Here is a 27,004-nt window from a genome sequence, read left to right as displayed (position 1 = left end):
TTCCGGTAACTGTAGTTTCTTTAGCCGGCTGCCGCCTTAGGCTTGGCTGCGCGCATGTGCAGTAGTGAGTGGCGCGAGTCCGTGGCTTCCGGCTGGAGAAAATGGTGCGTTTTGGGGGTCGTCTTTGTGCTTTCCGGACGTGGAGTCCACGCGGTCCCCCAGAGTTCCACGCCTAAAGTTGTGCCTGGGGTTCAGCCAGGGGAGGATGTGGCCAGAAGCCCTGCCACTTTTAGTGGAAGGGAAGAAAGACACACGAAGGATGACTAAAGTTTGCCCAGAGGTAGCCAGGGAGTTTTGGCGCGGGGCTGGATGGCGGGAAGGATAGTAGTCTGCTCTGTAGAATACGACTCCCAGGAGCTGCCATGTCAGTGATTGCAGAGCTGAGCCTAGCAAGACAAAGGACATACAGTTCCAGGGTACCAAAACTGGATGCACGTGTCCCCTGCGCGCCCTTGACCCCTCACGTGCCATCCCCGTCCACCTCCTCAGTAAAGCCTCGAAAGTCCGTCACCAAAAAGAGATCCCGGGGCCGCATCAGTCCAAGGTCAGGGTTAGACTCCATCACAGGAATGACAAAGTTGGTATGTCCTGTCTCTTCATCTAGACCTAGTAACATACCCTAGTCGGAGACAAAACGTGAATTCTTTGCAGACTTAATAACAAACCACTACTTTACACTATAAGACAAGACATTATCATTTAACTTCTCTGAAATAGCCAGCCAGTTCTCTGTTGATTTCTCTGTAGTACCAAAGAGTCATTTTAGGATTCCCTTTTCATATACTAATATTAAAGGGGGAAGGGAGGGTTGGGAAGAAATGCTAGGGAAGAGGAAAAGGCTGTGGAGTTGTTACTTTACAACAGACACTTTTAATGTCTCTTGATTAATTCCAGGCGGTTTTTTGTTTGTTTGTTTGTTTTTGTTTTTTTACTTTTGAATAGATGCAAGGAGATGTCAGCCCCGATGTTTCTCTTATTGACAGAACCATCAAGATGAGAAAAGAAACAGAAACTAGGAAAGTGGTTTTAGCCTGGGGACTCCTAAATGTATCCATGGCTGGAATGATATATACTGAAATGTAAGTTAATTAGCCCAAAAGTGAAATTTTAAACCACCATTGGCTGGTTCTATGGCTTTTCATATTTCTTTTGGTTTTTCAGTGTTTGGTTTGGTTTGTGATGGAGTTGGGGGTGTTTTTGTCTTGTTTTAAATAACTGAAAAGTATTTCTAATCTTTTCAGGACTGGAAAGTTAATTAGTACATATTATAATGTGACATACTGGCCCCTCTGGTATATTGGTAAGTAGTTAATTTTCATTGGGATTTAGATTTACTACAAATGAAAACTTGCTTATAGTTTTAATTCATCTTAGTATTTTCACTCTTCATGCAGACAGATAATGAGCTACCTACTTTATTTCCCAAAATGATGGAAACTGTAGAGGATAACTTCAAATTTCAGGCCAGTCTGGGATAAATAGCAGAGCCCTGTCTCAAAAAAAAAAAAAAAAAAAAAAAAAAAAAAAGAAAGAAAGAAACAAGAAGCCAGGAATGGCAGTGACCATCAAATGCCAGTACTTGGGAGATAGAAGAAGAATCAGAAGCCAGAGGGCCATGAGACCTTGTCTCTAAACAAGTAAACAAAGCCAATAAACAATACAGAGTTAGGTAGTTAGGAGTTGTAAGAAGGAAAATAAAGCTTGTGGATAAGATTTACTTTTGCCAATCCTGAAATATTTCCTCCAATTCTTCACCTTCGAGACCAGTCCAAATTAATCCTTAAGATATAAGAGTCCTAGGGATGTTAAAATACATTTGTAGTCTATGAAATTGAAATCTTTTGTGGAGAGCCAGTGGTGGTGGCCCTCACCTTTAATACCAGCACTCTGGAGGCAGAGGCAGGTGGATCTCTATGTGTTCAAGGCCAGCTTGGTCTACAGGTGAGTTCCTGTGGAGCTGGGGCTACACAAAGAAACCTTGTCTTGGAAAATCAAACAAAGAGAAAAGAAAGAAATCTATCATGGAGCATTGTAGGTTGTTATTTCAAGGTGTGTTACAATTGTTCATGTGTTACATTTGTTTAACTCTTGTGAAGGTGTGTTACTGCGCCTGTCTAAAACACCTCATAGGTCTGATAAAGAGCTGAATGGCCATTAGCAAGGCAGGAGAGAGAAATGGGCATAGCCAACAGGTAGAGAGAATAAGTAGAAGATTAGAGGAAGAAGCAAGAGAGATTGAGGAGCAAGAAAAGAAGGGGCCAGCCACCTGCACAGCTACCCACAGAGCAAGAAAAGGTATATGGAAATAAAGACGAAAGCCCAGAGGCAAAAGATAGATGCCATAATTTAAGTTAACAAAAGCTGGTAAGAAACAAGCTGAGCTGAGCTGAGGCCGGGCATTCCTAATAATAATAAGCCTCTGTGTGTGTGATTTATTTGGGAGCTGGGTGGCAGACCACCCAAAAGAGTAAGTGAAAAATAACCAACCGTGGAGGAATAGAGAAATGACTCAGAGGTTAAGAGCACATACTGCTTTTGCAGAGGGTCAGGTTTGTTCCTGGTACCCAAGTGGTAAGTACAACACCGTCTTTGGGCCTCTGCCTGTACCAGCTAAGCACCCGGTACACATACATGCATATAGGCAGAACACTCACACATACAATAACGAAAAAATCTTTTGTTAATCCATCAGAGTGGGTGTGGCAGGTGGAAAAGGAAGGGATTCAGGATCATCAGGCCTATGGTAGAGTCCTGGCTTACAGGCTGGGATTCCTAAAGCTCACTTGACTATTAAAATGAATGTGAAAACACCTATTGTACAGGTTTGTTATAAGAATTAGTAATTAGCTTAAAACTCACTGGCAAATGCCCTACACTTACTAGACTTTGATTAAGTGGTATCTGTTGTGAGGAATAAGAAGCTAGTTTTTCATTTTTGATGTTAATTTGCTAAAAAAATATGAAGGGATTTGTATTCCCCAACCAGTTGGCTGAAAATGGAACCAAGACCTTTCTGCTTTTCACAAACAGCTGGGGTTGCCTCTAATCCCTGTACTTGGGTGGATCTTTGAATTCTAGGCCAGCCTGGTCTACGCAGTGAGTTCCAGGACAGTCTGGGCTATACAGAGAAATCTTGTCTTGGAAAACCCAAAATTAGTTAATCAGTTAGTTAGTTAATTAATTGGAGCTGGAGAGGTGGCTCATGGAGTAAAGTCACTTCTACCAGGCATTATGACCTGAGTTTAATTTCCTAGAACCAATATGGAAAGAGAAAAGAACCAACGTCCACAACTTGTCCTCTGTCCTCCATGTGCCCCCTGCACAAATAAAAAAATAACAAGAGTCTTTTTAATAATAGTATAATAATAGTTGTTGTTTTCTTCCAGAGCTTGCCCTGGCGTCTCTCTTCAGTCTTAATGCCTTATTTGATTTTTGGAGATACTTCAAATATACTGTAGCACCAACAAATCTGGTGGTTAGCCCCGGGCAGCAGGCACTGTTAGGGCTGAAAACAGCTGGTAAGTGCAGCATGGGGAGAAAGCACTGGTCCTTTTAGTTTTCCCTTCTCGTAGACTCTGAGCTAGCAGACTTTTAAGCCAGTCTATAGGCAATTGTCATGTGATTATCATTGTTATTTGTATGAATTGGGTGGAATATCAACTTCATGGAAATATGCTTTACTGTTTAGGACATTGTGGAAATGCTAAACAACTGATTAGTTGTATTTGTGAAATAATGCTTTGTGTAACTTAATAGCCAGATACTTCTTTTACTTTCTTTTGATGTCTCCATAGCCCTCAGTGACCTTGCCTTAAATTCAGAGAGTCACCTGCCTCTGCCTCCCAAGTGTTGGGATTAAAAGCATGCCTTACCACACCCAGCCCTTAAATCGGTTTCCATAATTTTATTTATACCCAAGAGACTGAGGCAGGAAGAGCTTAAGGTTAAGGCTAGCCTGCATTACATAACAAGACTTAATTTTAAAATCTTTGTTTAACTTTAAGCATATTGTGTGTGTGATTTATGTTCTTTTCCTTCTAGTTGTGCAGACTACACCTCCCCGGGATCTGGCAGCCACCCAAGTCCCTCCCTCTCCACCTTCCCCTTCAATCCAGGGTCAGAGTGTGTTAAGTTATAGCCCGTCCCGTTCACCTAGTCCCAGTCCCAAGTTTGCTGCCAGCTGTATGACTGGGTATAGCCCTCAACTGCAAGGTCTGTCCTCAGGCGGCAGTAGCTCATACAGCCCTGCTGTGACCTACTCTCCAGTCAGTGGTTATAATAAGGTAATGACTCCTTTTGTTTGGACAGTAATACTATTTTAGAATTGAGAATTGCACTAAAACCACACGGTGAATGAAAACTTTGCATTTAGTTGGCAGGGAAACTGAGGAACAGTGGTTGCCTGAATCTCCCATTGAGAGCCAAGAACAGAAACCAAGTTTCCCATCACAAGTCTAAAGTTGTTATCTTGAGTGTTTTTGAAGATGATAAAGCTAACAGTCACCAGCCAGTTTCAGTAGTCTTGAAAGTTGAAAGTTCCCTTTGCCTTATGCATGTTTTCCCCTTTTAAGCTTTTTTATGTGAGGGCTTTGCTTTCTCTTGTAGAGAAATATGCCTGGTCCTCTTAGCTAAAACCAGGGGTCCTCAGTGGTTTGGTTCTGGAATATGGACGCTTGGTGTGTCATGGGTAGGAACCTCTAAATTTTTTAGTAATGTCATCGCTGGTCTAATTTTTTAGGGTATGGCTAGCAAATTTGTGGGTTGTACTTTAAATTCTGTGAGGTATACGGCTGCAAGAAAGGCATCAAAAAGAAGCCGTCTATCGAGGCTCTGACTGTCGTGTTAGCCTCACAATCTAGCTGCTTTAAAAGAAGTTCGCCTAGAAGAAAGCAGCAGTCTCTGCCTGTTCACATAAGATTGCTTTGAAATGGAATAGAAATTTTAAAATTTTGTACAAATTAAATACTCCGAGAAATGTATAATTACAATTCTTAAAGCATCTGTTAGTATGACTTTTTAAATTTTTTTATTTTATGTGCACATTTGTCAGTGTAAGGATATTAGATTCCCTGGAACTGGAGTTCTAGACAGTTGTGAGCTGCCATGTGGGTGCTGGGAATTGAACACAGGTCCTCTGGAAGATCAGCCGCTGATCTTAACCACTGAGCTATCTCTCTCCAGCTCTGGATTTTTTTGTTTTGTTTTTTAAGAAAATAATAGGGTTTTTTTTCTTTCTTTTTTAATCGAAAAATTTTGTACAATATATTTTGATCATATTCTTTCCCCCTCCTGAGTATGGCGCTTTTTGATTTTGTTTTTGTTTTGTTTTGTTTTTTTGAGGTTTTTCTCTGTGTGGCCCTGGCTGTCCTGGAACTAGCGCTGTAGACCAGGCTGGCCTGGAAAGTTTCTAGACCAAAGAGCAGACTCTGGAGTAAAGTGCTTGTGTTACAAATGTGATGCCCTGAGTACAGTCTCTAACCCACATAAGAAGCCAGATTGCAGTGGCACAAATCTGTTTTCCCAGCATTCCTCTGTCAAGGTGGGAGGCAGAGACAGGAGAATGAGCCAGAAGCTGACTTAGGCAGAGCAGGAACAAGGTGAAGGAGGGAACCAACCCACAGAAGTTGTCCCCTAACTTCCTAACTTGGTTTGGTGCCTTTGTTCACATTCATACATAATAAATCCAAAAAGAGAGATTCTTATACATGAAGTAGACGTTTGGTATATTGATGAAAATATACCAAAATAGATCCCCTTCCTTTTCTGGGGGGAATATGACTTACAGTGACACTTTTATTTACTAGCTGGAAGTAAATGTTTTAAAGGGTATGTGCTTTGACCAAATAATTTCAGCTTGAGGGGGGTCTGCCCTAAAGAAAGCAATAAATGACTGGCAAGTGGACTCAGCAAGAAAAGGTGTTTGCTACCAAGCCTGAGAACTCGAGTCTGATCCCCAGGGTCCACATGGAAGGAGAGAAGCAACTTCAAAAGACTATCCTCTGCCCTGTTTCACACACGAGCATCACATGCAGACACACATAGTCACACCACGCACACCTAAATGTAATAACACTTTTAAGTTATCAAAAACTGAAACAAGGATTTGTGTGCTGTGACATTCATCACGTTAATTAATCTCCATGTGTTTCCCAGTCAGGCCTTCCATTTATGACCCTCCTGTCTCTGCCATCCTCTAGCACATTTGGGATTACAGACGGTTTTACAGCTTGTTCTTTGTTGAGATGCAGGGCAATCTTGTGTAGCTCAGGCTAGCATCAGTCTCACAGTGTAGCTGAGGGTGATGAACCTTGAACTGTCCTCATGGAGTTATATGCAACCACAGTTTTTTCTACATGTACTCTAAGACTGAAAACTCATTCAAGAATTTTTTATTGTTTTAATTAGTGTGGCTAATACTCGGGTTGTTAGGCTTGTATCTTTGAATGGCAAGCACCTTTACCTGCTAAGCCATCTTCCTGTTGATTTTTTGTTTTGTTTTGTTTTTGTTTGTGTGTTTTTGGTTTGTTTTTAAACTGTTTAGACAGAGCCTCATGCAGCCAGGCTGGCCTCAGACTGCCCATGAAGCAGAGGCTGGTCTTGCCTCCATCTTCTGTGTCTGATTTCAGAGACAGCTTGCGTGTTTTACTTTTAAGAATCAAAAATAAATGCCTGTATTTCAGTGGAAAGTAAATCCCACTCTTCCCTTCTGTGTAGCTGGCAAGCTTTACTTTGTCTCCTCCTTCTCCATACCCTACCACTGTTGGCCCAGTGGAGAGCAGTGGATTGAGATCTCGGTACCGGTCTTCACCCTCGGTCTATAACTCCCCTACTGACAAAGAAGACTACATGACAGACCTGCGGACTTTGGACACTTTCCTTAGAAGTGAGGAGGAGAAACAGCATAGAGTTAAGCTGGGTATGCATATTTTGTTTACATCTGATATGCATATTTTCATTGTCACTTTACATAATCCTTAAACTAATAATAGATCAACTGTTAAACTTAAGAGATAAAACATTGCTGACCTGAGCAATCTTGAATCTTTCCCTGTGGTAAATTTAAAAACCTTTCACACAAGCTAGAATTTCCCAAAATTGTGGCTGTGTGTGTTTGCAACCAGTGCGTAGCAAAGTTTGTTCAAATGATAGCTTTTTATTAGTCTCTGGGGAAACTGATGAGCAGGGCAGGGTCAGGGGAATAAAAGTGCTACTGGGGGTTTGTTTGTTTGTTTGTTTGTTTGTTTGTTTTGGGGTAACATTTAAAGATTTGTCTCTTAATAATTCCTTAAAGCCCCATATAGTTTACCTAGGGAAACAGTGTTAGCAAGTCTTAATCTATTTGAGGTGGATTTGATTATTACAAAGTCAATTATTTGAAACCAAATTAGGTTATTGAACTGAGTAATGATTTTCCCCCCCGGAACCTCCACAGAAAGCACATTAGGCGCAAAAGCCTGGCTGTGGTGAAGTAGCCAAGTTATTGGAGCATGGCTCTTTGTGTCGCTTGAAATCTCTCTAGAGGTTTTTAATTTAATTCTGCCTGCAAGTGCCACAAATGTCAAAGAAACAAATCAATATTATCTTGTTACTTTCTTCTTTTTTTGAAATTTTGAAATATTTGAAGTGTGCTGAAAATTATAGAGTATAGCACAAAAGAACAATTGATACATATCTTTTATGATTTTCAGATATTTTTCATTTCTTTTTTATTTTTTCTTCCACATTTAGAAGTATTGTTATCGATGCTTGTAAGTGTTATTGCTGTTGCTTTTCATTGTTAAGCCAGACAAGACCTGGTTATTTTTATTTCATCCTAAGTTAATTGTGCTGTGGTTAGAGACTCTGATCCATATCTATTAATGTTTGGGGTTTCTCTTCTTTCTCTGTGTAGGGAAGCTTTTCTAATCTTGGGCTTGCTTGGAGGCTCTCAGGTCACTTTTGTGTAAATGGTTCTGACACATTGAAAAGAACATGTACTCTAAATTCTGTCTCTTTCTCTTTGCCTGGTATGTCTTGTCTATTTCTATACTTTTAACCACTCTGCTGTATTCTTAGGCTTTTGGTAATTTAAATATTCTACATAAATTAATATTTTTTTTTGCAAACCTACTTGCTCTCGGGCTATGGAAATACCCTGTTATAAATTTTAATGCTGCTTTTAACATTAGTTTAAAATTCTTTTCAAAATTATTGCTGTGTTCTCATGAGGGTTTTTATCTCTGTGTTTTTGAGACAGTCATGCAGGCTGGCTTGAATTCATTAGTTCATCTAGGCAATCTTCAAATGACAGTTTCCTGACTCTGTCCCCCGAGTGCTAAGACTGATGTATAGGACTTTTTTTTTTTTTTTTTTTTTCACTTCACAACAGGGTTTCTCTGTAACTTTTGGAGTCTTTGCTGAAACTCACTCAGTGAACTAGGCTGGCCTCTAACCCACAGAGTTCCGGCTGCCTCCGCCTCCTGGGACCAAAGGCGCCATCGTTGCCGCCACCGCCGCCGCCACCACCACCCTGCTTTGAATGGGACTTTGTAATTGTGTCATGCCTTCTATATTTTCTCCCATACATTTGTGTGTGTGTGTAACCTCAGGTGTCCCTCTGTGGGGTGCTGTTCACTTTGTTTGTTGACATGGGATCTCTTCATGGCCTGAAACCTGGCGGTTAAATGAAGCTGGCTTGCCAGCTGCCCCAGGGATCCACGTACCTGGCTGCCTTAGTACTGGCTGGCATCAATGGGCCATGATGCCTGGCTTTGTTTTGTTTTGTTTTGTTTTGTTTCTTTTTAAGAGTTGTTTTTGACTGGGTCTGATGGCACAGTCTTTTAATTTCACCACTCCAGTGATAGAGGCAGGTGGATCTCTTTGAGTTACGGGCCAGTCTGATCTACATAGCAAGTCAGGACAGAAAGAAAAGAAATGACTTCTGTATTTCTTTGAACATTGTCTTGCCCACCTGTACCCCATCTTTCCCGCCTTTGCCTGTCTTCCTTCCCCCTCACTTTGTAGGTTTACAAAATAATATAGATTTGTGCTGTACTCTCCTTGGCTGGCTCTGGAGTCCCGCTGGTTTTCCCAAGACTGTAAGGCTGGGTTTTTTTTTAGAGGAGAATGGTGTTTAGAAGTTGATATCTGAGTATTGGGCATGCTATTGTTAATTTAGGTAACATGTTTTAGGTTCTTATACAGCCAACATATAGTTCATAACAGATAATTTCAGTTCCATATTCACAACTCAGGCACACATTCACAGTTTCTCTACTTCATACATGCCTGAAGGTTTTTGCTGAGTCATTCAAAACAAGTTGTAGACTTTATAACACTTCATCCCTCAATATTTCATGTGTCTCCTGAAAACAGGACATTTCCCCCTTGTAACATCAAGATTAATATCTTACTTTGATACCACTGTAACTCAGACACATTATATAGTTGACCCAGTAATGAACTTTTTCCAAAAAAAAAAAAAAAAAGACAATAATAATAATTTACTTTCTTCTTTTACTCAAGCAGGCCACTCCATTTAGGTACCTTCTGTAACCTAGGTGTGTGCTTGTGTATCTTTGTGACATATTTTAAAGACATCAGGCTATTGTGAAAATTAGGTTTTGTCCAGTTGTTTTGTAAAAATTAGCTTCAAGTGTTTTCTGGTAGGAGCACAGATTAGTGGTGTGTCTGCATTAGATTAGGATATGCATGATACATCAGTGGTCTCAGGAGATAGAGAATTGCATCACTTGGTCACGATGGTTGCAAGCAGGTTCTTTTATAGAAGTTTTCCTTTGATTTCTTGCTTCCAGCCACCCTTCCTGCAGTGATCCACCAGAGTCGGATTAATGGATTAATGGATTAATACATAGAAGGTTGTAAGCTCAGCAGTGATGGCACACGCCTTTAATCCCAGCACTTGGGAGGCTGAGGCAGGTGGATCTCTGAGTTTGAGGCCAGCATGGTCTACAGAGCTACATAGAGAAACCCTGTCTGGAAAACAAAAAAGAAAAAGAAAAAGATGGTGCAAATGGGGACTTCCTCTTAGTTTCCTTTTGCGTTTACTGATCTGGCATTTTTCCATTAAAAAACAACCTTGTTTATCTCTTAGCCTGGTTGTTACTTTGAACTCAAAGTTTAGCTTTTCTCAAATATGCATGACTTTTAAGAGTATCTTGTTTTAATCTTTTAATTTCCTTTTTTGTTTGTTGGTTTGGTTTGGTTTTAGACAGGGTTTCTCTGTAGCTATGGAGACAATCCTGAAACTCGCTCTGTAGACCAGGCTGGCCTCAAACTCACAGAGGTCCACCATCCTCTCTGCCTTCTGAGTCCTGGGACTAAAGGTGGTCACCACAACTACCCGCCTGCCTCAGTGATGTTAAAGCTTTTTCAAAGTTGATCCAATAGTTCGATTATCTGAAATTCTTATTCTTGCAGACTGGATGCCTGTACTTTTGCAATTGTTGTTGTGTCTCTCTTTTTGTTTTTTTGCTTGGGGTCGTATTTGCTGGTAATGTGTATGATTTCTGTGTTTACTTTTCAGTTTTAGCTGAGTTTTGTGTGCTCTGGGCAGGCTGGATGGAAACCTTGTCTGACTCTGAAAGAATGAGCCCCTACCTAAGCACACTCATTTCTGAGGACTCATTTGTTCAGCAGTGCTGAATGCTGCTAGAAGGGAATTCATTCCTCCCTAAAGAACTTAGCTTTCCTTGGGGAATGCAGACTGACTAATCCTCAAGTGCAGTGAGGACTTCAGTAGAGGCACTGTTATATTTCCACAGGAAGTTTTAATCAACACAGGAATTACTACAGGGTACCATGTAAAACAGTTTGTAGAGCCTGTAGTTCAGAAAGGCTTTCTAACAGAGTGCCTGTTAACTCCACTCGAAGGAACTGCAAACATTTGTTTTTCCCTGATCAGTAAATGTCTTCTTCAAGAATAACACAAGCTTAATTTTACAACAGGAAGACACAGGCATGTCCAACTATTCGTAATTCTTAGGATTCTTTAAGTTGGAAGTGCTCAGCAATGTTCTTTTTAATTTCTAATCAGTGATCTCCAAAAAGAAGACAATGTTGGGGGACAATGCTTCTGGAGTTTTATCTTCTGAGTCCTTGAGTGCCATCAGGGGAGTGCTTGTCTTCTGGTTCCTTGAGTATTGTCAGACATCTAGTTCCTATATGCCCAGTGTCTCTGAGTTATTATTGATATATAAAAAATTACTATAAGAATTAAAACGTTCAATTTTTACTTGTAGGGAGCCCAGATTCCACCTCCCCTTCTACCAGCCCTACCTTCTGGAATTACAGTCGTTCTGTGGGGGATTATGCACAAACCTTAAAGAAGTTTCAGTATCAGCTTGCCTGTAGGTCTCAGGCCCCATGTGCGAACAAAGATGAAGCTGATCTTAGTTCTAAACAAGCTGCGGAAGAGGTAAAGGGAAAATAAAAATGATTTACTATGACTTTGAGATTGCTGAGAAATATTTTATCTCTAGAAAACTTTTCCTATGATCTTTTACTGGTTAGAAATAGAAATTTGAAATTCATTTGTGGAATAGCTTTTGTCATTGAAATTTTCACAGTTTATGATACAGAGTTGACTAAAATGCCCTGTTCTCAAAGGCTGGGTTTGTAACTCAGTGGCAGAGGACTGACTTCCGTAGCAAGCATAAGGCACTGGCTGATCCCTAGGGTGCACCAAAATAAAAAGTAAAAAGAAATTCTTGGGCTGAGAGATGGCTCAGCAATTAAGAGCACTGGCTGCTTTTTTCAGATGACCAGGGTTCAATTCCCAGCACCAATATGGCAGCTCACAGATGTTTTTAACTGCAGTTCCAGAGGATCTGACATCCTTACACAGACATACATGCAGACAAGACACTAATGCACATAAAATAAAAGTAAATAGTTTAAAAAAAAAAAATTCTTGATGTGCCAGACTGTTGCTTTTAAAATACATACATTTGCTAGTCTGTTCTTTGTCCATTCAATATCAGATACGGGGTTTTATATTTTTATCATACTTGAAAGTAACACACAACACACACACACTCTAACCTTACCAAAATAAGGGACTTTTAGAGATATATTTGTGCATGAGCAGCAATCATGAGTTAGTAATGAGAAAATTACTAAATGCTATTTAAATGAATAGTGTTTCTGAAGGGTTCTTTTTTCTTTTCTTTTTTTAAACAGGTATGGGCAAGAGTGACTATGAACAGACAGCTTCTTGATCACATGGATTCATGGACAGCCAAGTTTAGAAACGTAAGTTGTTGGCTGGAGAGATGGCTCAGTGGTTAAGAGCACTGCCTGCTCTTCCAGAGGACCTGAGTTCAATTCCCAGCACCCACGTGGTGGCTCACAGCCACCTGTAACTCCAGTTCCAGGAGATCTGATGCCCTCTTTTGATCTCCTTTGATACCAACACACACATATATACATGCTGGTAGACATACATGCATGCATGCATCACCCACATAAAATTAAATAAGTCATAAAAAAAGAAAAAGATGTAAGTTGTATCTTACACCAGGTGTTGGACAATATCCGACTGTGGACTGAGGTTATTTGTGAGAATGTTAGGGTTCAAGAGTAAACTAGTGGCGGGCATATAGGGGTAGAGAGAGCAGTTACTGTATAGCATCTATTTTCTTGGGATTGTGTGTTCCTTTCCATGTTTAATCAGTGTAGTTAGAGAAAATAAAGGAACAGTATGTTTTTAAGTTCTTCCCTTTCCCAATTTTTCAATTTTATTTCCCAAAAAGATTTTCTGTCAGTATATTGTATACCTAGAATCGTAGGGAGACAAGAAGGAGACCCTCAGAAAACACTCGTGTGCTCGACACTATTTGGAATACACATGGAATTTCTTAACTCCCCTGAAGAGAGTCCTCATACTGCTTACATCGACTCTTCCACACACGAGATGGTAGCTTCTCCGTTCTGTGACAGAGTGACTCCTACGCTATAGCTTAGAAGAATTTAGTTTCATTATTGTGTTTAATGTAAAGTACCAAAAGGGAGAAGTAACTAGCCAGGTATGGTGACACTTGCCTATAATACACATTAAGGAGCCTGAGCTGTGTCATGGGCCATTATTTCAAGAAAAAATGAATAAATACAAGAAAAAAAATAAAACAATACAATATTTTGAGTCCAATACCATTATTCTTGGTCAGAATTTCTGGGGATGAGTCCTGTATCTCTCTTTTAACTAGGCAGTTTGGCTATAGCCAAAGAGTAGCTAGCAAGTGATAATGTTAAAAAGAGTGAGTAAGTGACAGGGTGTCCTTGAAACTGTACATTGTTACAGTTATAAGCGAGACTGAAATTTTATTTAAATTTATTTCATTTAAAATAAAACGACTTGTTGGGTATTTTTAGCTCTGAACAGGGTTTTAGGAGCTAGAGAGATAGGTTAGCAGCTGTGAGCATGTGTGCCCTGGCAGAGGACCAGAGTCTGGTTCCCAGAACCCATGTCAGGCAGCTCACAGTCACCTGTAATTGCAGATGGGGCGGGGGGGGGGGGGAGAGGTTGCCAGCGCCTGTGGCTTGTGCAAGCACTTCTGCTCACACATGTGTGGGTGCGCGTGTGTGTACACACACATACAATTAAGGAAGTGTGAGTTAGTATTTTATCTGAAACATTTTCATCGTTTTATAGTTAAACAAAAGCTTAGGAACAGAAGTAGTGGTCAGGGTCACGGCAAACGCAGAGAACAGTAACACACAAACATACTAGACAGAGATCCCTTTGTACAACCTTTTCACACCCCCAAATGGGCTTGATACTAGCCATGGAAAGGGGAATTTGAAATCACCAATTTTTAAAAGGTAATACTGTAATATTTATCAAGTAGTTTTAAATATAATAAATCTGTCTAAAGCTAGGGCATGGGCAAGCCTATAATGAGTTCATCAGTTACCTTAGTTTGTTTTAATGATTATAAACCAGTGTAAGTGGTGTGGTAATATGTAATTACCTCTAGAACTGTAGACTGATGGTTATGTTTCCTTTCAGCCAAGAGTAACAATCAGAAAGTGTTTTGTTTTGGAGCCAGGTTTTATAATGCTGCTCTGGCTGTAATGTTTAGCTGAAAGTCTAACATTTTCTGGAATAAACAGTGTGTGGCTTAGGATGACTTGATCTGTGTGTGGTACCCACCTGCTCTCAGCATCACGCCCATTGCTGCTGTGTGCGTTTCCTCTCGCTCTTTATGAGTCTGTTAATCACATGGAAGACAAAAAGTTGCCTGAGAGAAGGGGAAGAAATAATGACCTGAGAAATACTTGAATGATAACTGCAGAAGCCATTCTTCATTCCTTCCTAGTGGATCAATGAGACGATATTAGTGCCACTTGTGCAAGAGATTGAGTCTGTCAGCACTCAGATGAGACGAATGGGCTGTCCAGAGCTACAAATAGGAGGTATGGGAAGCAGAGTCGATGCCTGTGATTTATTTTCAGTAAATCAGTTAAGTGGGAAACATCTTCTTGTAATGGCTGTTGAACATCTTTCATTGTCTTCAGGTGAAGAAGAAAATGTTTGTCATTGTTTAACTGTAGCACCTATATTTGAGGTATACTTACCTACTCTACAATCTGCCTGTTGAAAGTGGACAGTCCATTGGTTTGGCTTGAACCATCCATCACCCCAGCTAATTCCATGCTATTTTGTCACTCCACACCCTGCAGCAGTCACTGCTTCCCATACACTCGCTCAGCCTTGTGGGAGCGTGGGTCTGTCCCTGTTGTGCAGACAGGCCTGTTTGGGCTAGTTCATGTTAGTGCTGTCATTCAGTATGTGGCCTTTTGTGACGGCTTCTTTTACGTGACATATGATTTTAAGTTTCACCCATGTCTTTTATTTATTTTTATGAACAGAATGCATCTTCTGCATTTTATTTATCCATTCATCGGTTGATTGGCATTTGGATTATTTCATAATGTTTCTGTGAATAAGGTTTTCAATATATATTCCCTTCAGAAAGCATATGACAGTTCATGCTGTATCTTCTATGCCCTTGGAAGATTCCTTCTAATACCAGGTGCTACTTATATGCTTGAGCTGCCTTTCTTCCTCTTTTTTTTTTTTTTTTTTTTTTTTTAATTGGGTATGGTCATCTTTTATAATCTAAGAGAAATCACTACCATAAACCTACTTATCCTGGTATAGTGGGCAAATTTTAATACAGTGTATTTTGAAAGCTGTGGTATAACTTTATAGCTATAACATTTTATATATTAATTTTGCCAACATGAATCTGAATGCCAACATGAATCTGGAGAGGTGTGTATATGTGTGTAAGGGAGAGAGGAAATCCAGCCACCTTGCGTGAAATGATGTAAACAGGTAGTGCAAGTTGAATTAGGTTGTTTCTGGGTTATTTCTGGGCAGGCTCAGTAGTCAAGAGTGCATAGTGCTCTGACAGAGGACTTGAGTTCAGTTCCCAGCATTCAACAGCCACCTATAAACCCAGCACCAGGAGATCTCACACCTCTGATCTCCATGGGCACCTGCACTGTGATGGGAGTCATTCTGTAAATATGTTTCTTATTGGTTAATGAAAAAGGCCCTGTTGGCCAATAGGAAAGCAAGATAGGGACTAGGAGACAAGGGGGATTCTGGGAGATGTAGTAGGAGAGTCAAGATGTAGAGACTTGAAAGAGAAGAGGTCTGGACCCTCTCTCCAGTAAGATAAGATCACATGGAAACACTTAAATTAATAGAAATGGGTTAATATTTAAGACAGAGCTAGCCAGTAAGAAACACTAGTAACTGGCCAACAGCTTTATGTCTAATATAGCATCTCTGTGTGTTATTTGGGGCTGATAAGGATCTAGGACCAGGCTGGCGGGAAAACAGCACTGTTGTGAGCATTACACACAGACACAGAAATATACATGGTTAAAATTAATTGTAAAAATAAAGAACTAGAAAGATGGCCTAGTGGTTAAGAGCAGTGGCTGCTCTTCCAGAGGACCTAGGCTCAATTCCTATCGCCTACATGGCAGCTCATAACCAAATATGACTCTAGTTCCTGAGGATCTGACATCCTCTTCTGGCCTTAGATGGCACCGGGTACATATGTGGTACACAGATATACATGCAGGCAGGATAGCCATACATATACAATAAGCATCTTTAAGTTACAAGATAAATCTTTTTTAAAAAGATTAATTATTGTTCTCCTTTATTCTTTCAACAAATATTGAGTACCTACAATGTACTGGGTACTAGTTTAGGCATTGGTATGGTATAGCACTGCAGAAATATGGCTGAAGCACCTGTCTTTGTTGAGCTTTCTTTCTAATAGATGAAACAGACAGGAAAGGTAGAAGAAAATAATTAGTACAGAAAAACGGCATAGGAATAGTTACTCATCTTTGTGCTGAGAGAGTGAGATGTGAGCTAGAGTGTGAAGGAAGTCATCACGGGCTTGTGTGAGTTGCTGCCAGTAAGGAGCCAGCTATTAGAGACAGGCAGGGAAAACTTTGAAGTTCATTGAAAGTCTCTGTGATACGGGTAATTTGTGTTCTTTGTGTTTTAACAGAGGCGAGTGTTACCAGCTTGAAACAAGCTGCCCTGGTCAAAGCTCCTCTCATTCCAACTCTGAATGCAATTGTGCAGTATTTAGACCTAACACCAAATCAGGAGTACTTGTTTGAAAGAATCAAAGGTAACTTGATTTGAAGAGGAAAAATGAAAGCTCTTTTGCAACATTAGGGTTTTTGCAAATGAAAGATAACAAGGAAAAACATATTTTGAAAAAAGTAAAAATGTAATTATGGTCTTATATTTTATAAGTATATATTTAAGCATGGGTTAATTAAGGCTTATACTTGAACAACTTTTCAATCATCTATTTAACACACTAAGAACTGTTGAAAGACTATCCCTGAAAATTTTAATTATGTTATTCTATGTTTTAAAAAAAAAAAACTTAAATATGAGTTAAACAGGCTGGGCTCATTTTCTGCTCCTAACACTACCGAGAACTGGGTGCCACTGTGATATTCTTTGTAATATTGGTATGCTAATCTGATTCTTGTAATTTTTGTAATTTCTGCTTAATTTGTGTTTTCTGTTATGTGCTCAGGATTATGGGGGAAGATGGGATCTGAGGAGACTGACCTGGAGTCAGGAAGATGAAGCTCCCAACCCGCCCATCTATTCTCCTCATTATGCCTCTCTACTCAGAGAGCAATCCATAAAGTTAGAGTTATTTTTCATGTGGGCTGACTATAAAATGTTCCTTTGTTAAAGCAAGTTTTAAAAATATTATTCCAGCATTCAAACTTTTCATGCATTTTAACTGGAAAGTGTTATCACCTTCTGCTTTAACCGGTATTTGGATTCATCTCTAGGAATAAGCATTTTTCGTGACTCTCTAGAAACTTCACACATGAGGAGAATTTCAAGCATACATAGACCACTAGATGAACCTCAGTGATAGAGCACTTAGCTGGGTTGCCTGTTCAATACAGGAAAGAAAAAACACAACCACACTCTTGTAAAACATAAACACCACCCAGTTCAGAACATCTTTCTACTCAGGCCACCCTGTCCTGTATTATTACCCCGGCCAGTTTAATACAGCTTCTCTTTCAGTTGTCAGTTCATCTGTGATTTTTTTTAATGATCTTATTATTTTTATTTTATGTGCAATGGTGTTTTGCCTGCTTGAATGTCTGTATGAGGCTGTCAAATACCCTGGAAGTGGAGTTATAGACAAATGTGAACAGTCATGTGGGTACTGGGAATTGAACCCAGGTCCTCTGGAAGAGCAGCTGGTGCTCTTAACCACTGAGCCATCTCTCCAGCCCCCTATAATGTTTTCTTAATGAATCTCTAAAACATACATTTTTAAAAAGCATATACTCTGTTACCACACTATTAGCACATATTAGCTATTATATCTCACATTTGTAGTATTTCCCTTATTTTATGAAATATCCAGTGTATGTTTAAATATCCTACGGTCTCATGAAATATATAATCTTGCTGGGTAGTGGTGGCATAGGCTTTTAATCCCAGCACTCAGGAGGCAGAGGCAGGTGGATCTCTGTGAGTTCTAGACCAGCCTGGTCTGCAGAGCAGCAAGTTTCATGGCAGCCAAGGCTGTTACACAGAGAAATCCTGTCTTTTAAAAATATATATATGTATATATAATATGTAATATATATATAAATCCTGTTTTAAGTATTGTTTGTTTGAAACAAGATTCAAATACTATGTATTATGAGAAATTAATCTTTTTTTTTTTTAAAGTTGTTTATTGAAAGAGCTAGATTGTTATTTATAGAGTTGGGTTTTGTGAATATATACATATATACATATATATATATATATATATATATATATATATATATATGGTGTGGTTTATATAACTTCTCTATACTTCCTATAGGTTCAGGTTCAAATATTTTGGTAGTGTTGGCCTTGTTGATAGTATCTGTACATAGAAGTTGAAAATATGTAATATGTGTATGAAGTATCATCAAAATACAAGAAAAGAATGAAATGCAGTGAACGTCTTTTTTTCTTTTTTTTTCCTGAGACGGGGTTTCTCTCTGTAGACCAGGCTGGCCTCAAACACACAGAGACCCACTTGTCTCTGCCTCCCGAGTGCCCTCCCTCCGTGTGTATACACACAGACACATACTTTTGAGATTACATTATACATACCATTACTTTTTAACATTTTTGCTAAGAGCATGGCTTTATGTACCTACAGTGCGATTCTCACATATTAAAAATTTTTATGACAGCAGCCCGAATAAGATATACTAACTGCAGTAATTACTCCATATTTTGGTATTACCTGATTCAAGGTAGCAGTGCCTAACTTTTCTATCTCATGTCTCTTTGGGGTTTTTACAACAGCGTGCGTGCTTTCCCTACTCTGAGCTTCAGTTTCCTCTTGCTGGTTTGTTTTTTCTTTCTTTTCTTCTTCTTTTCTCTTTTTAAATATGTCTTCATGGTTTTAATTTTGATCTGTTGCACAGAGCTCTCTCAGGGAGGCTGCATGAGCTCCTTCCGCTGGAACGGAGGTGGGGACTTCAAAGGACGCAAGTGGGATACGGACCTGCCCACCGACTCTGCTGTGCGTTCGCTCATTATTTTTTAGCCTGATAAATTTGTTGTTATATTTACATGGTTTTATTTCCCCTTACAAGACATTAGAAAGGAAATAGGAAAATAACAATTAGAGTAGCATCAGCCTCTTGCCCAACGCCTTTGAAGACTGTCTGTTCTGTCAGGGGGAGCTACTCTTTCAAGTACTTGAGCCTGGCTGCAGGGACACCTGCGCTCATTGACCTGTTCTCGTCCCCCTTTTTGCTTTTGGGATGGTTAAGCATTTTTCATTATTGTGCACCATGGTTTAACTCTTCTGTATTGGACTTAAAAGATGGATAAAGAGGTGATGGGAAAGAATTTGTTTTCCTGTCTTAAATAATGTAGCAACGAATATTATGACATTCTTTCTTACGTGGGAGTATTACTTTAAGGAAGAGTGTTGCCATCATACTTAGCAAATTAAAGAGCGTTTGTTTTTCAAAGTTGTGGTGGTTTTTTTGTATTAAGTATTTACATGAATTGAGAACTGAATGCATGCAGATTTTGTTGGTTTTGCTAGCAACTGTATGGTTGCATAGTCTCTACTTCACAGAAAATAAGGAGTCAAGGTGTCAAGTGTAGTCCTGTAATCCCTGTACTTAAAAAGCTGTGGCAAAAGGATTACAAGTTCAGTTCAAGGCCTGCCTGAGCTACTGTTCTGCTCTTTTTGGATTGCTATAAAAAAAACAAAAATGAAGATGAAGTTTGGTGTTTAAATTGACCCACCCTATATGCCACACCCATCCCCCCATGTTTAAGCTTTTAATGCTTTTAAATTTTGAAAGGGAAAATTTCCCATTAAAAGATTAAGTTGATAGGATGGCAAATACATTTTTCAATTTTGTGAAAATTTTTAGGGGTGTGCTGGAGAGCTCAGGCAGGGCAGGTGCTCTATCCACTGGTCTACATACCAGCCCTGGAGTAGATTGTTTGAACTGTAAGCTTAGCCATATCAACACAATTTTTTGTGTGATTTAAGTAAATTTCTTTTTCTTATAAGAAAAAATTTTTAGTGGTGGTTGCATATGCCTTTAATTCCAGCTCTTGGGAAGCAGAGGCAGGCCAATCTCTGAATTTGAGGCCAGCCTGGTCTACAGAGAGAGTTCGTGAGTGTAGATCTTTCCAGAGACTTGTATCTTTGCCATTCTGACTTGGAACAATTGTTTTCTATCTTCAGATCATCATGCATGTGTTTTGCACCTACCTTGATTCCAGATTACCCCCACACCCTAAGTACCCTGATGGGAAAACATTTACTTCTCAACACTTTGTTCAGACACCAAATAAACCAGGTACTAACTTCTAAAACAGTATGTTGAGATTCCTGAAATTCCTTTATGGTTTTTTTTGGGGGGGGTGTTGTTTAGGGTTTTGGGTTTTTTGTTGTTGTTGTTGTTTTTGTTGTTGTGGGGGGGAGTGGGGGATTGAGATAGGGTTTCTCTGTATAACAGCCCTAGCTGTCCCAGAACTCACTCTGTAGACCAGGCTGGCCTTGAACTCCGAGATCACTGCCTCACCTTTCCAGTGCTGGGATTAAAGGTGTGTGCCGCCTACACCACCACCACGCCATGTTTAGCTTTTTAACATGTCATATTATCCTTACAGATGTTACGAATGAAAATGTGTTCTGTATTTACCAGAGCGCTGTCAACCCTCCACATTACGAGCTCATCTATCAGCGACATGTTTACAATCTTCCAAAGGTACTTCTGTCTTTTCAGTTCTACGGGTTGAATTCGGACGGCATGTATGCTGGGCACACACTCCACCTCTGAACCGCATTCCTAACCCTAAAGAACTTGCTGCTAGGGAATGTCATGATGGCATTTTTATAACATTTTAAAAATTGAATCTGTTTATTTTTGAGGCAGGGTCTCATTTTGTAACCCAGGCTGGCCTCGGTTTTCAGTAATCCTACACGAGCTTCTCCAGGGCTGTGATTACCTGTGTGAGACAACACGGGTTTTGTGTTCTGTGTACTGGGAAGGCGGCAGTAAGTAGTGTTTAATTTGAGGTGTAAAGAAAACCACTCATTGAGAAGCCGCCACTGTTAACATTCTGTCAGGATTCCTTCTGAACACTTCATTTGGGGCTTTCTGTTTTGCTTTGCTTTGCTTTGCTTTGCTTTGTATGAGACAGTGTCTCACTGTGTTGTTCTGATTGTCCTAGAACTCATGTGTAGACCCAGCTGGCCTCAGATTCACAGAGGTCCTCCTGCTTCTGCCTCCTGAATGCCAGGATCAACGATGCACCGTCTTCCCAGATTTTTCTGGTTTTGTTTTGTTGTTGTTGTTTTCTTTTGTTTCTTTCAGGACAGTTTTTCTCTGTGTAACAGTTCTGTCTGGCTGTCCTGGAACTGGCTTTGTAGACCAGGCTGGCCTCAGACCTTTGTAGTTTTTTTGTTTTTTGGTTTTTTTTTTTTTTTTTTTTTTTTTTTTTTTGGTTCTTTTTTTAATCAGCATTTTTACTGAGAAATTTTACAGTAGCAATTTCTTTTTGTTGATTCCTAGTTGGGTCTCGACATGTAGCCCAAGCTGGCTTCCAGTGCTGAGTCCTGCCTGCCTCAGATTCCCAATTACTAGGATTTTAAGCAGGCGCCTACATACACAGCTGTTGACTATAATTACTTCAATCAGATTCTGCAGACTTAGTAATTTCACTCTTCTGGTTTAATTAATTTTACTTTTCTAAGGTGCACGAGTATTTTGAGCCATTGAAGTTCCTGTCACTACCCATTGCCAACCCCTTGTTTTTGTATGAAGGAAAAACACTATCTTGTAAAATTCACTTAGCCTCAGATTCCTAAGCCAAATACCCAGAATCAAGCAAAATTTGATCTATCAGTAGAGGGCTTTTTGTAGCCCAACACTTACATACAATAGTTGGATTTCAGAGCTGGTAAAACATTGCCTAGCTGTCCCTTACTGCTAAAATCATTCAGCCTGTTGGTTATGTACTGAAGACAAGCTGCAGTGTATTTGAAATATAAACTAGGAGCTGTGAATCCTAGCACTCCTGTTCCTGTGTTACTGCGTTCATGCCGTGTGTGTGTGTGTGTGTGTGTGTGTGTGTGTGTGTGTGGTGTATGACCCATCAGTGTCAGGAGAGCTCTCCTTTGCGCGAGTCACAGCTTTGGTTCCAAATGTGTGAGCCCCCCACCCACCCCGCCAGCCTGTCAGCTTTCTCTTCACATTTCAGGTTGGCTTGACTTCTTATATTTAGGAAGTCCTTTCTTGCCTCTCCTGCCTAGGTTGGAGGCTTCTCTGTCCCTCTGGCACCCTGCTACCCATCACACCCGTGTTCAGTTGCCACTCTGCCGCTAGGACCAGGCTGCCCCTGCTCTGTGATCAGCCCTGTGTCCCATGGACCTTCTCTGTCTCCCCACAGTAGCGGCTGTATACTGGATGAATAAAACTCTGAATTAGGAAGACTTCTGAACTCGTGGGTGCAAACTGTAAGGGCTGTATTTGCCTCCATGACTGAACCTTTAGTTTAAGTCGCTGTTTTTGTCTTGATTCCAGGGCAGAAATAACATGTTTCATACGTTGCTGCTGTTCCTCTTCATCATAAAGACCAAAGAGTCAGGGATGCTTGGGTAGGTGTTTTATCATTTTAAAGTTTCTTTCTGCGTTGAGACTCTGCAGGAGGCAGCCCATACACAAAAAGATTTGTGAACAGAATTCTAGATCGGCGTCTAGTGCATTAAGGCTTCAGAGCTCCCGGCTCCCTGTTGGTGAAGTCGGTTGGATACTATCCAGCCGACTTTACACTTGTGTCCCCTGGGGAGCATCTTTGAAACAGGGTAAAAATCAGGCTCTTGCCACTTGAAAATATAAATCAGGAACTTGGAGTCTGCTTCCCAAGCCATTCCATTTTAGACACAGCATTCCACAAAGTCTATGTACTTCCAAAGGGCCTAGTCTGTATCCCTTCCAAAATATTGCTAATTGGGATGAAAAATAATCTGTTGAAGTTGTTTATGAATTCAGTAATGAAGCTCACATTATTTACAAATTCAAAATTACTGTATTGTCATGTGGATGATTCAGCGCTTCAGTGTTTCCAATACTGTTTGAAATGAATGGGCCACTGCCGAGGCTGGGGAAATCTGGTAATATATGATTTGGGAGTCTGAAAACTTAGCTTCTGGGGTCCAGCTGTCATAACAAGGACCTAAAACTAATGAAATGTCAAGGGGAAGTGCTTGGCTCAAGGACATCTGTGGCTGGTTCCACTCGGGTGGGCCTGCCTCTGTGAAAGAGATTGTGTTCAGATGTGCTGTTCGTAATTTAGAGATTGGACGTGTTCCCGAATGTACCGCCAACACTGCAGCCAAGGGCACGTGTGCCACTAAGTGCTGAGCGTGCCTTGTCTGAATGAGACAGCCTAAAGGGCAAATGAGTATCAGACTTCACCGAAAGAAGTGGCTCTCTCTGCTTACACATACTGAGTACTGCTCTGGAGATGGCTGTGTGAGTAACTACTGGCAATGTGAAGGCAGTGTGTGCACATGGCACCATGCTGTACCTCTTATGGGATTCAGTGCCTTAGTGAAAACAAAGCTCTGTCCCAGATGTGTCCATTACATGTAAAAGATTCAAGCAGATGTGAGCAGAGACCCATAAACAGATAGAAACGCTCATCCCCTCCTGCTCTTTTAACATTTGTTTGTATGGAGGGAGGACAGCACAGACTCCAAGGAACCTGTATGGAGGTCAGATGACAACTTGCAGGAGTCGATTCACTCCTACTAAATGGTTCCAGGGATTAAATTCTCCTCATCAGGCTTGGCAGCAGGTGCCTCTACCCACCTGCCCTTTATAACTTCTTGCATCATATTTTTTAATATAAGAAAGATTAAGGAAATCATTGTGTAAAGCATCTAAACTAAGAAGATTTTTCATTATTTTTCAATTGCAAAAATAATGCATGCTCAGTATAGAAGTATTTAAGTAACAATGCACAGCAGAAAATGAAAATACCTTTCTACTCAGCCTCTCCATTCATCTCCAGCAAAGTGCCCACCATGTCAGGTTTTCAATATCCAGACTACTTTGAGGAATGAGTTCGTATCTTCCACCTTGTTTAAAAATGAATTACACCCAAACTTACGCTGTTTGAGCTGACTTTTAAGTTTTATGATGTGTTGTAGTCATTTGTAAGTACGTTTTTTTTTTTTTTTTTTTTTCCTAAAATTTCCAGTAAGGTTTCATTATCAACATATATAGAATGGAATATGAAATTTACAACACGTATATTGTTAATATACAAAATCATTGTTGAGACTGGAGATGGCCCATGGTTAAGAGCCCTGAATTCCCTTGCAGAGGTCCCTGGTTAAATTCCTAGCACCTCCATGGTGGTTCACAATCATCTAACTCCAGTTCCAGGGCATCCGACACCATGTTCTAGCTTCCATGGTACAACACTTACACACAGAAAAAAATTAGAATTTAAATAGAAAAAAATCATTGATTTTTTTTTTTTTTTTTAACATAGTGTTTCTGAAATGCTGGGGTTTTGTTTGTTTGTTTGTTTGTTTGAGACAGGGTTTCTCTGTATAATCCTGGCTGTCATGGCCTTGAACTCAGAGATCCACCTGCCTCTGCCTACAGAGTACTGGGATTAAAGATGTGCCCTACCTATGCCTGGCCCCTGACTAGCTGTTTTCATGTGATGAATTGGTTTGAAAATTTTAAATGCCTGGTGAGTTTTTTAAGTTTATGGCTTAGGTTGTTTAGTGAGTTTTGACAATGCTGCTAAGCAGTGAGCCCAAGGTTTCATCCATACTGAGTATTCTACTGACCTGTATCCCCAGCATGGACCACTCAGAGAAAGCCTGTCTCCAAAACAGAAACTAAAGATAAAAAAAACCTCAAGAACTTTATTGAGCAGTAATTTTAAGGCCAAAAAGAATTCATATACAGTTACACTATTCTAGAATATATTTGTCTTTCTCTCATACCCAGTATGGCATAGGTTAAGATATATGATTAATGCACATATACAAACTTACAGAATGGTCACTATAGGCTCATGTTTTTTGAATATTTGGTCACCTGTTGGTAGAACTGTTTGGCTTGGATTGGAGGCGATGTGTCCCAGAGGGCTAGCTGAGGCTGCTTGCCTGCAGCCATGTGTCCTGCCATGATGATTGACTGTTAGTCCTCTGAAATGCTTTCTTTGTAATCTGCCTTGGTCATAATATCTTTTTATTGTCCTTATTATTTTGAGACAGGGCTTCTCAGTGTAACAGCCCTGGCTGTCCTGGAACTCACTTTGTAGACCAGGCTGGCCTTGATCTGATAGAAATCATCCTGCCTCTGCCTCCCTGAGCTTAAAGGCATTTGCCAATGTGGCCGGCATTTGTCAGAGATCCCTACTAATCATAAATTGCTAATTCAGCCAAGACCTAGCATCTCTATACCCTCTATTTTAAAAAGTTAATTGGTACTGTAACCTAAAAATATTTTGTTAACTTTCTCATTTGATGTAGCTCTTTAAGTCTACTGAAAAATTGGCCAGGCCTGATGACACACACCTTTAATCACAGTACTTAGGAGGCAAACGCAGGAGGATCTTTGAGTTTGAGGCCAGCCCGGTCTACATAGAGAGACCTTGTCTCAAAAAAAAAAAAAAAAAAAAAAAAAAAAAAGTTACTGAACAATTAATTTTTCTCACTCTATAAACCTACTTTTCCTAAATACAGTTAGTAGAGTCGTCTCCCACCATTCTTGACCCCGCCTGCTAAGCTGTGTCACAGGCTGCACCGCTGAGTTACTTCAGTTGTCACCAGTCACATAGACGTTTATTTTATTTGATTGTTGGTTTTATTAGAACCAGACCGTAGGTACTTGGACAAGCAATTCTACTAATACTGTTTTTCCTTTCTTTGTAGGAGAGTTAATCTTGGGCTCTCTGGTGTGAATATTTTATGGATTTTTGGAGAGTAGTCCATCATTTAATCCCAAACATTTGGACTTTGGCTTTAATTGGCCTGGAAGAAGTTGAAGCTGAGCATCTCCGAGTAAGCGCCTCTTCTGAAATAGGATGCGTGTTTTGAAGACTTGTTAGATGTAACAAGAACAACTATTAGGAAGCTGCTTATGATGTAACAATGCCTGTGTCTTCCATTGGATGACACAGTGTCTGTCTTTCTGGGATGTGAACTAATAGAGTCCCCTTCACTCAGTGAGAGCAAGGACATCTCTCCATGGTAACCCCAGTGAGAATCAGAACTTCATCCTTAACCATCACAAACTGTATTTTGTTGTTGTGTGGTAGTGTAAGTATAGAATGAACCTTGCTAGTTTTCTTTGTTGTGTCTCTATATTTCCCCGGTGTTCTGTAATTCAGCCTAAAGCTGAAATGAAATTAATTTCAAAATGATGTGGTAATTAATCCTGCTGAGCTATCTCCCCAGCCCCCTATTGGTTTTAATATTAAAAGAGATTTGATAATATTGGCATCTTGAAAGGTCACACTTGCATTAAATTTAGGTGATAAAATTAAATTTTTGGGTTTAGTTAACTGTCTAAGGACATCAAGAAAACTGTTAATACTTTGATTAGTACCTCTTTCTCCCGTGTGTGTTGGGCGTCTGTCTGATTCTGTGTGTGTCTTGTGTGCTGGGCCCTGAACCTGGGTGTCTTCAGTAGGCATTCTACCACTCCCTTCTTGAAGATTGCAATCATAGCCTTCCCATTTCTGGTTTTTAGGTGAACAGAGTATTGCTCTCCTTCTTTTCTTCTGTATGTATATGAAGTAATTAGTAGTCACGTGTGTCTTTAAAGATTGCTTCCATCATCTGTGTTTAAACAGGTGATGTGTGCATCCCTTTTGTATGGTTTGAGTTTTTTTGTTTTTTTAAGGTCAGAAGTGAAGGGACCAGACCCT

The 27,004-nt window shown here is 40.0% G+C and overlaps 1 protein-coding gene across 4 annotated transcripts; it reads left to right on the top strand.

Moving 5' to 3' along the window:
• The first annotated feature begins 30 nt into the window (after nt 1–30).
• Nucleotides 31–26,621, top strand: Tmem209 (transmembrane protein 209). Of its 4 annotated transcripts, none has more exons than XM_051175829.1 (15): nt 31–104; nt 943–1,079; nt 1,242–1,300; nt 3,387–3,518; nt 4,042–4,283; nt 6,715–6,916; nt 11,241–11,416; nt 12,181–12,252; nt 14,319–14,415; nt 16,542–16,667; nt 18,997–19,094; nt 20,286–20,400; nt 20,714–20,811; nt 22,630–22,703; nt 26,007–26,621. In XM_051175829.1, exons 1-15 carry the CDS (start codon nt 102–104, stop codon nt 26,059–26,061), a joined length of 1,686 nt encoding a protein of 561 aa, XP_051031786.1. In that variant the 5' UTR covers nt 31–101; the 3' UTR covers nt 26,062–26,621. The 4 variants fall into 4 exon arrangements, with proteins under 4 accessions (XP_051031786.1, XP_051031785.1, XP_051031789.1 ...); XM_051175828.1 differs by lacking the exon at nt 31–104 and adding an exon at nt 138–280; XM_051175832.1 differs by lacking the exons at nt 31–104; nt 3,387–3,518 and adding an exon at nt 138–280.
• Nucleotides 26,622–27,004: the final 383 nt, after the last annotated feature.

This window comes from Phodopus roborovskii, unplaced genomic scaffold, assembly GCF_943737965.1.
Source record: "Phodopus roborovskii unplaced genomic scaffold, PHOROB, whole genome shotgun sequence".
NCBI lineage: Eukaryota > Metazoa > Chordata > Mammalia > Rodentia > Cricetidae > Phodopus > Phodopus roborovskii.
This window is presented reverse-complemented; position numbering and strand designations above follow the sequence as displayed.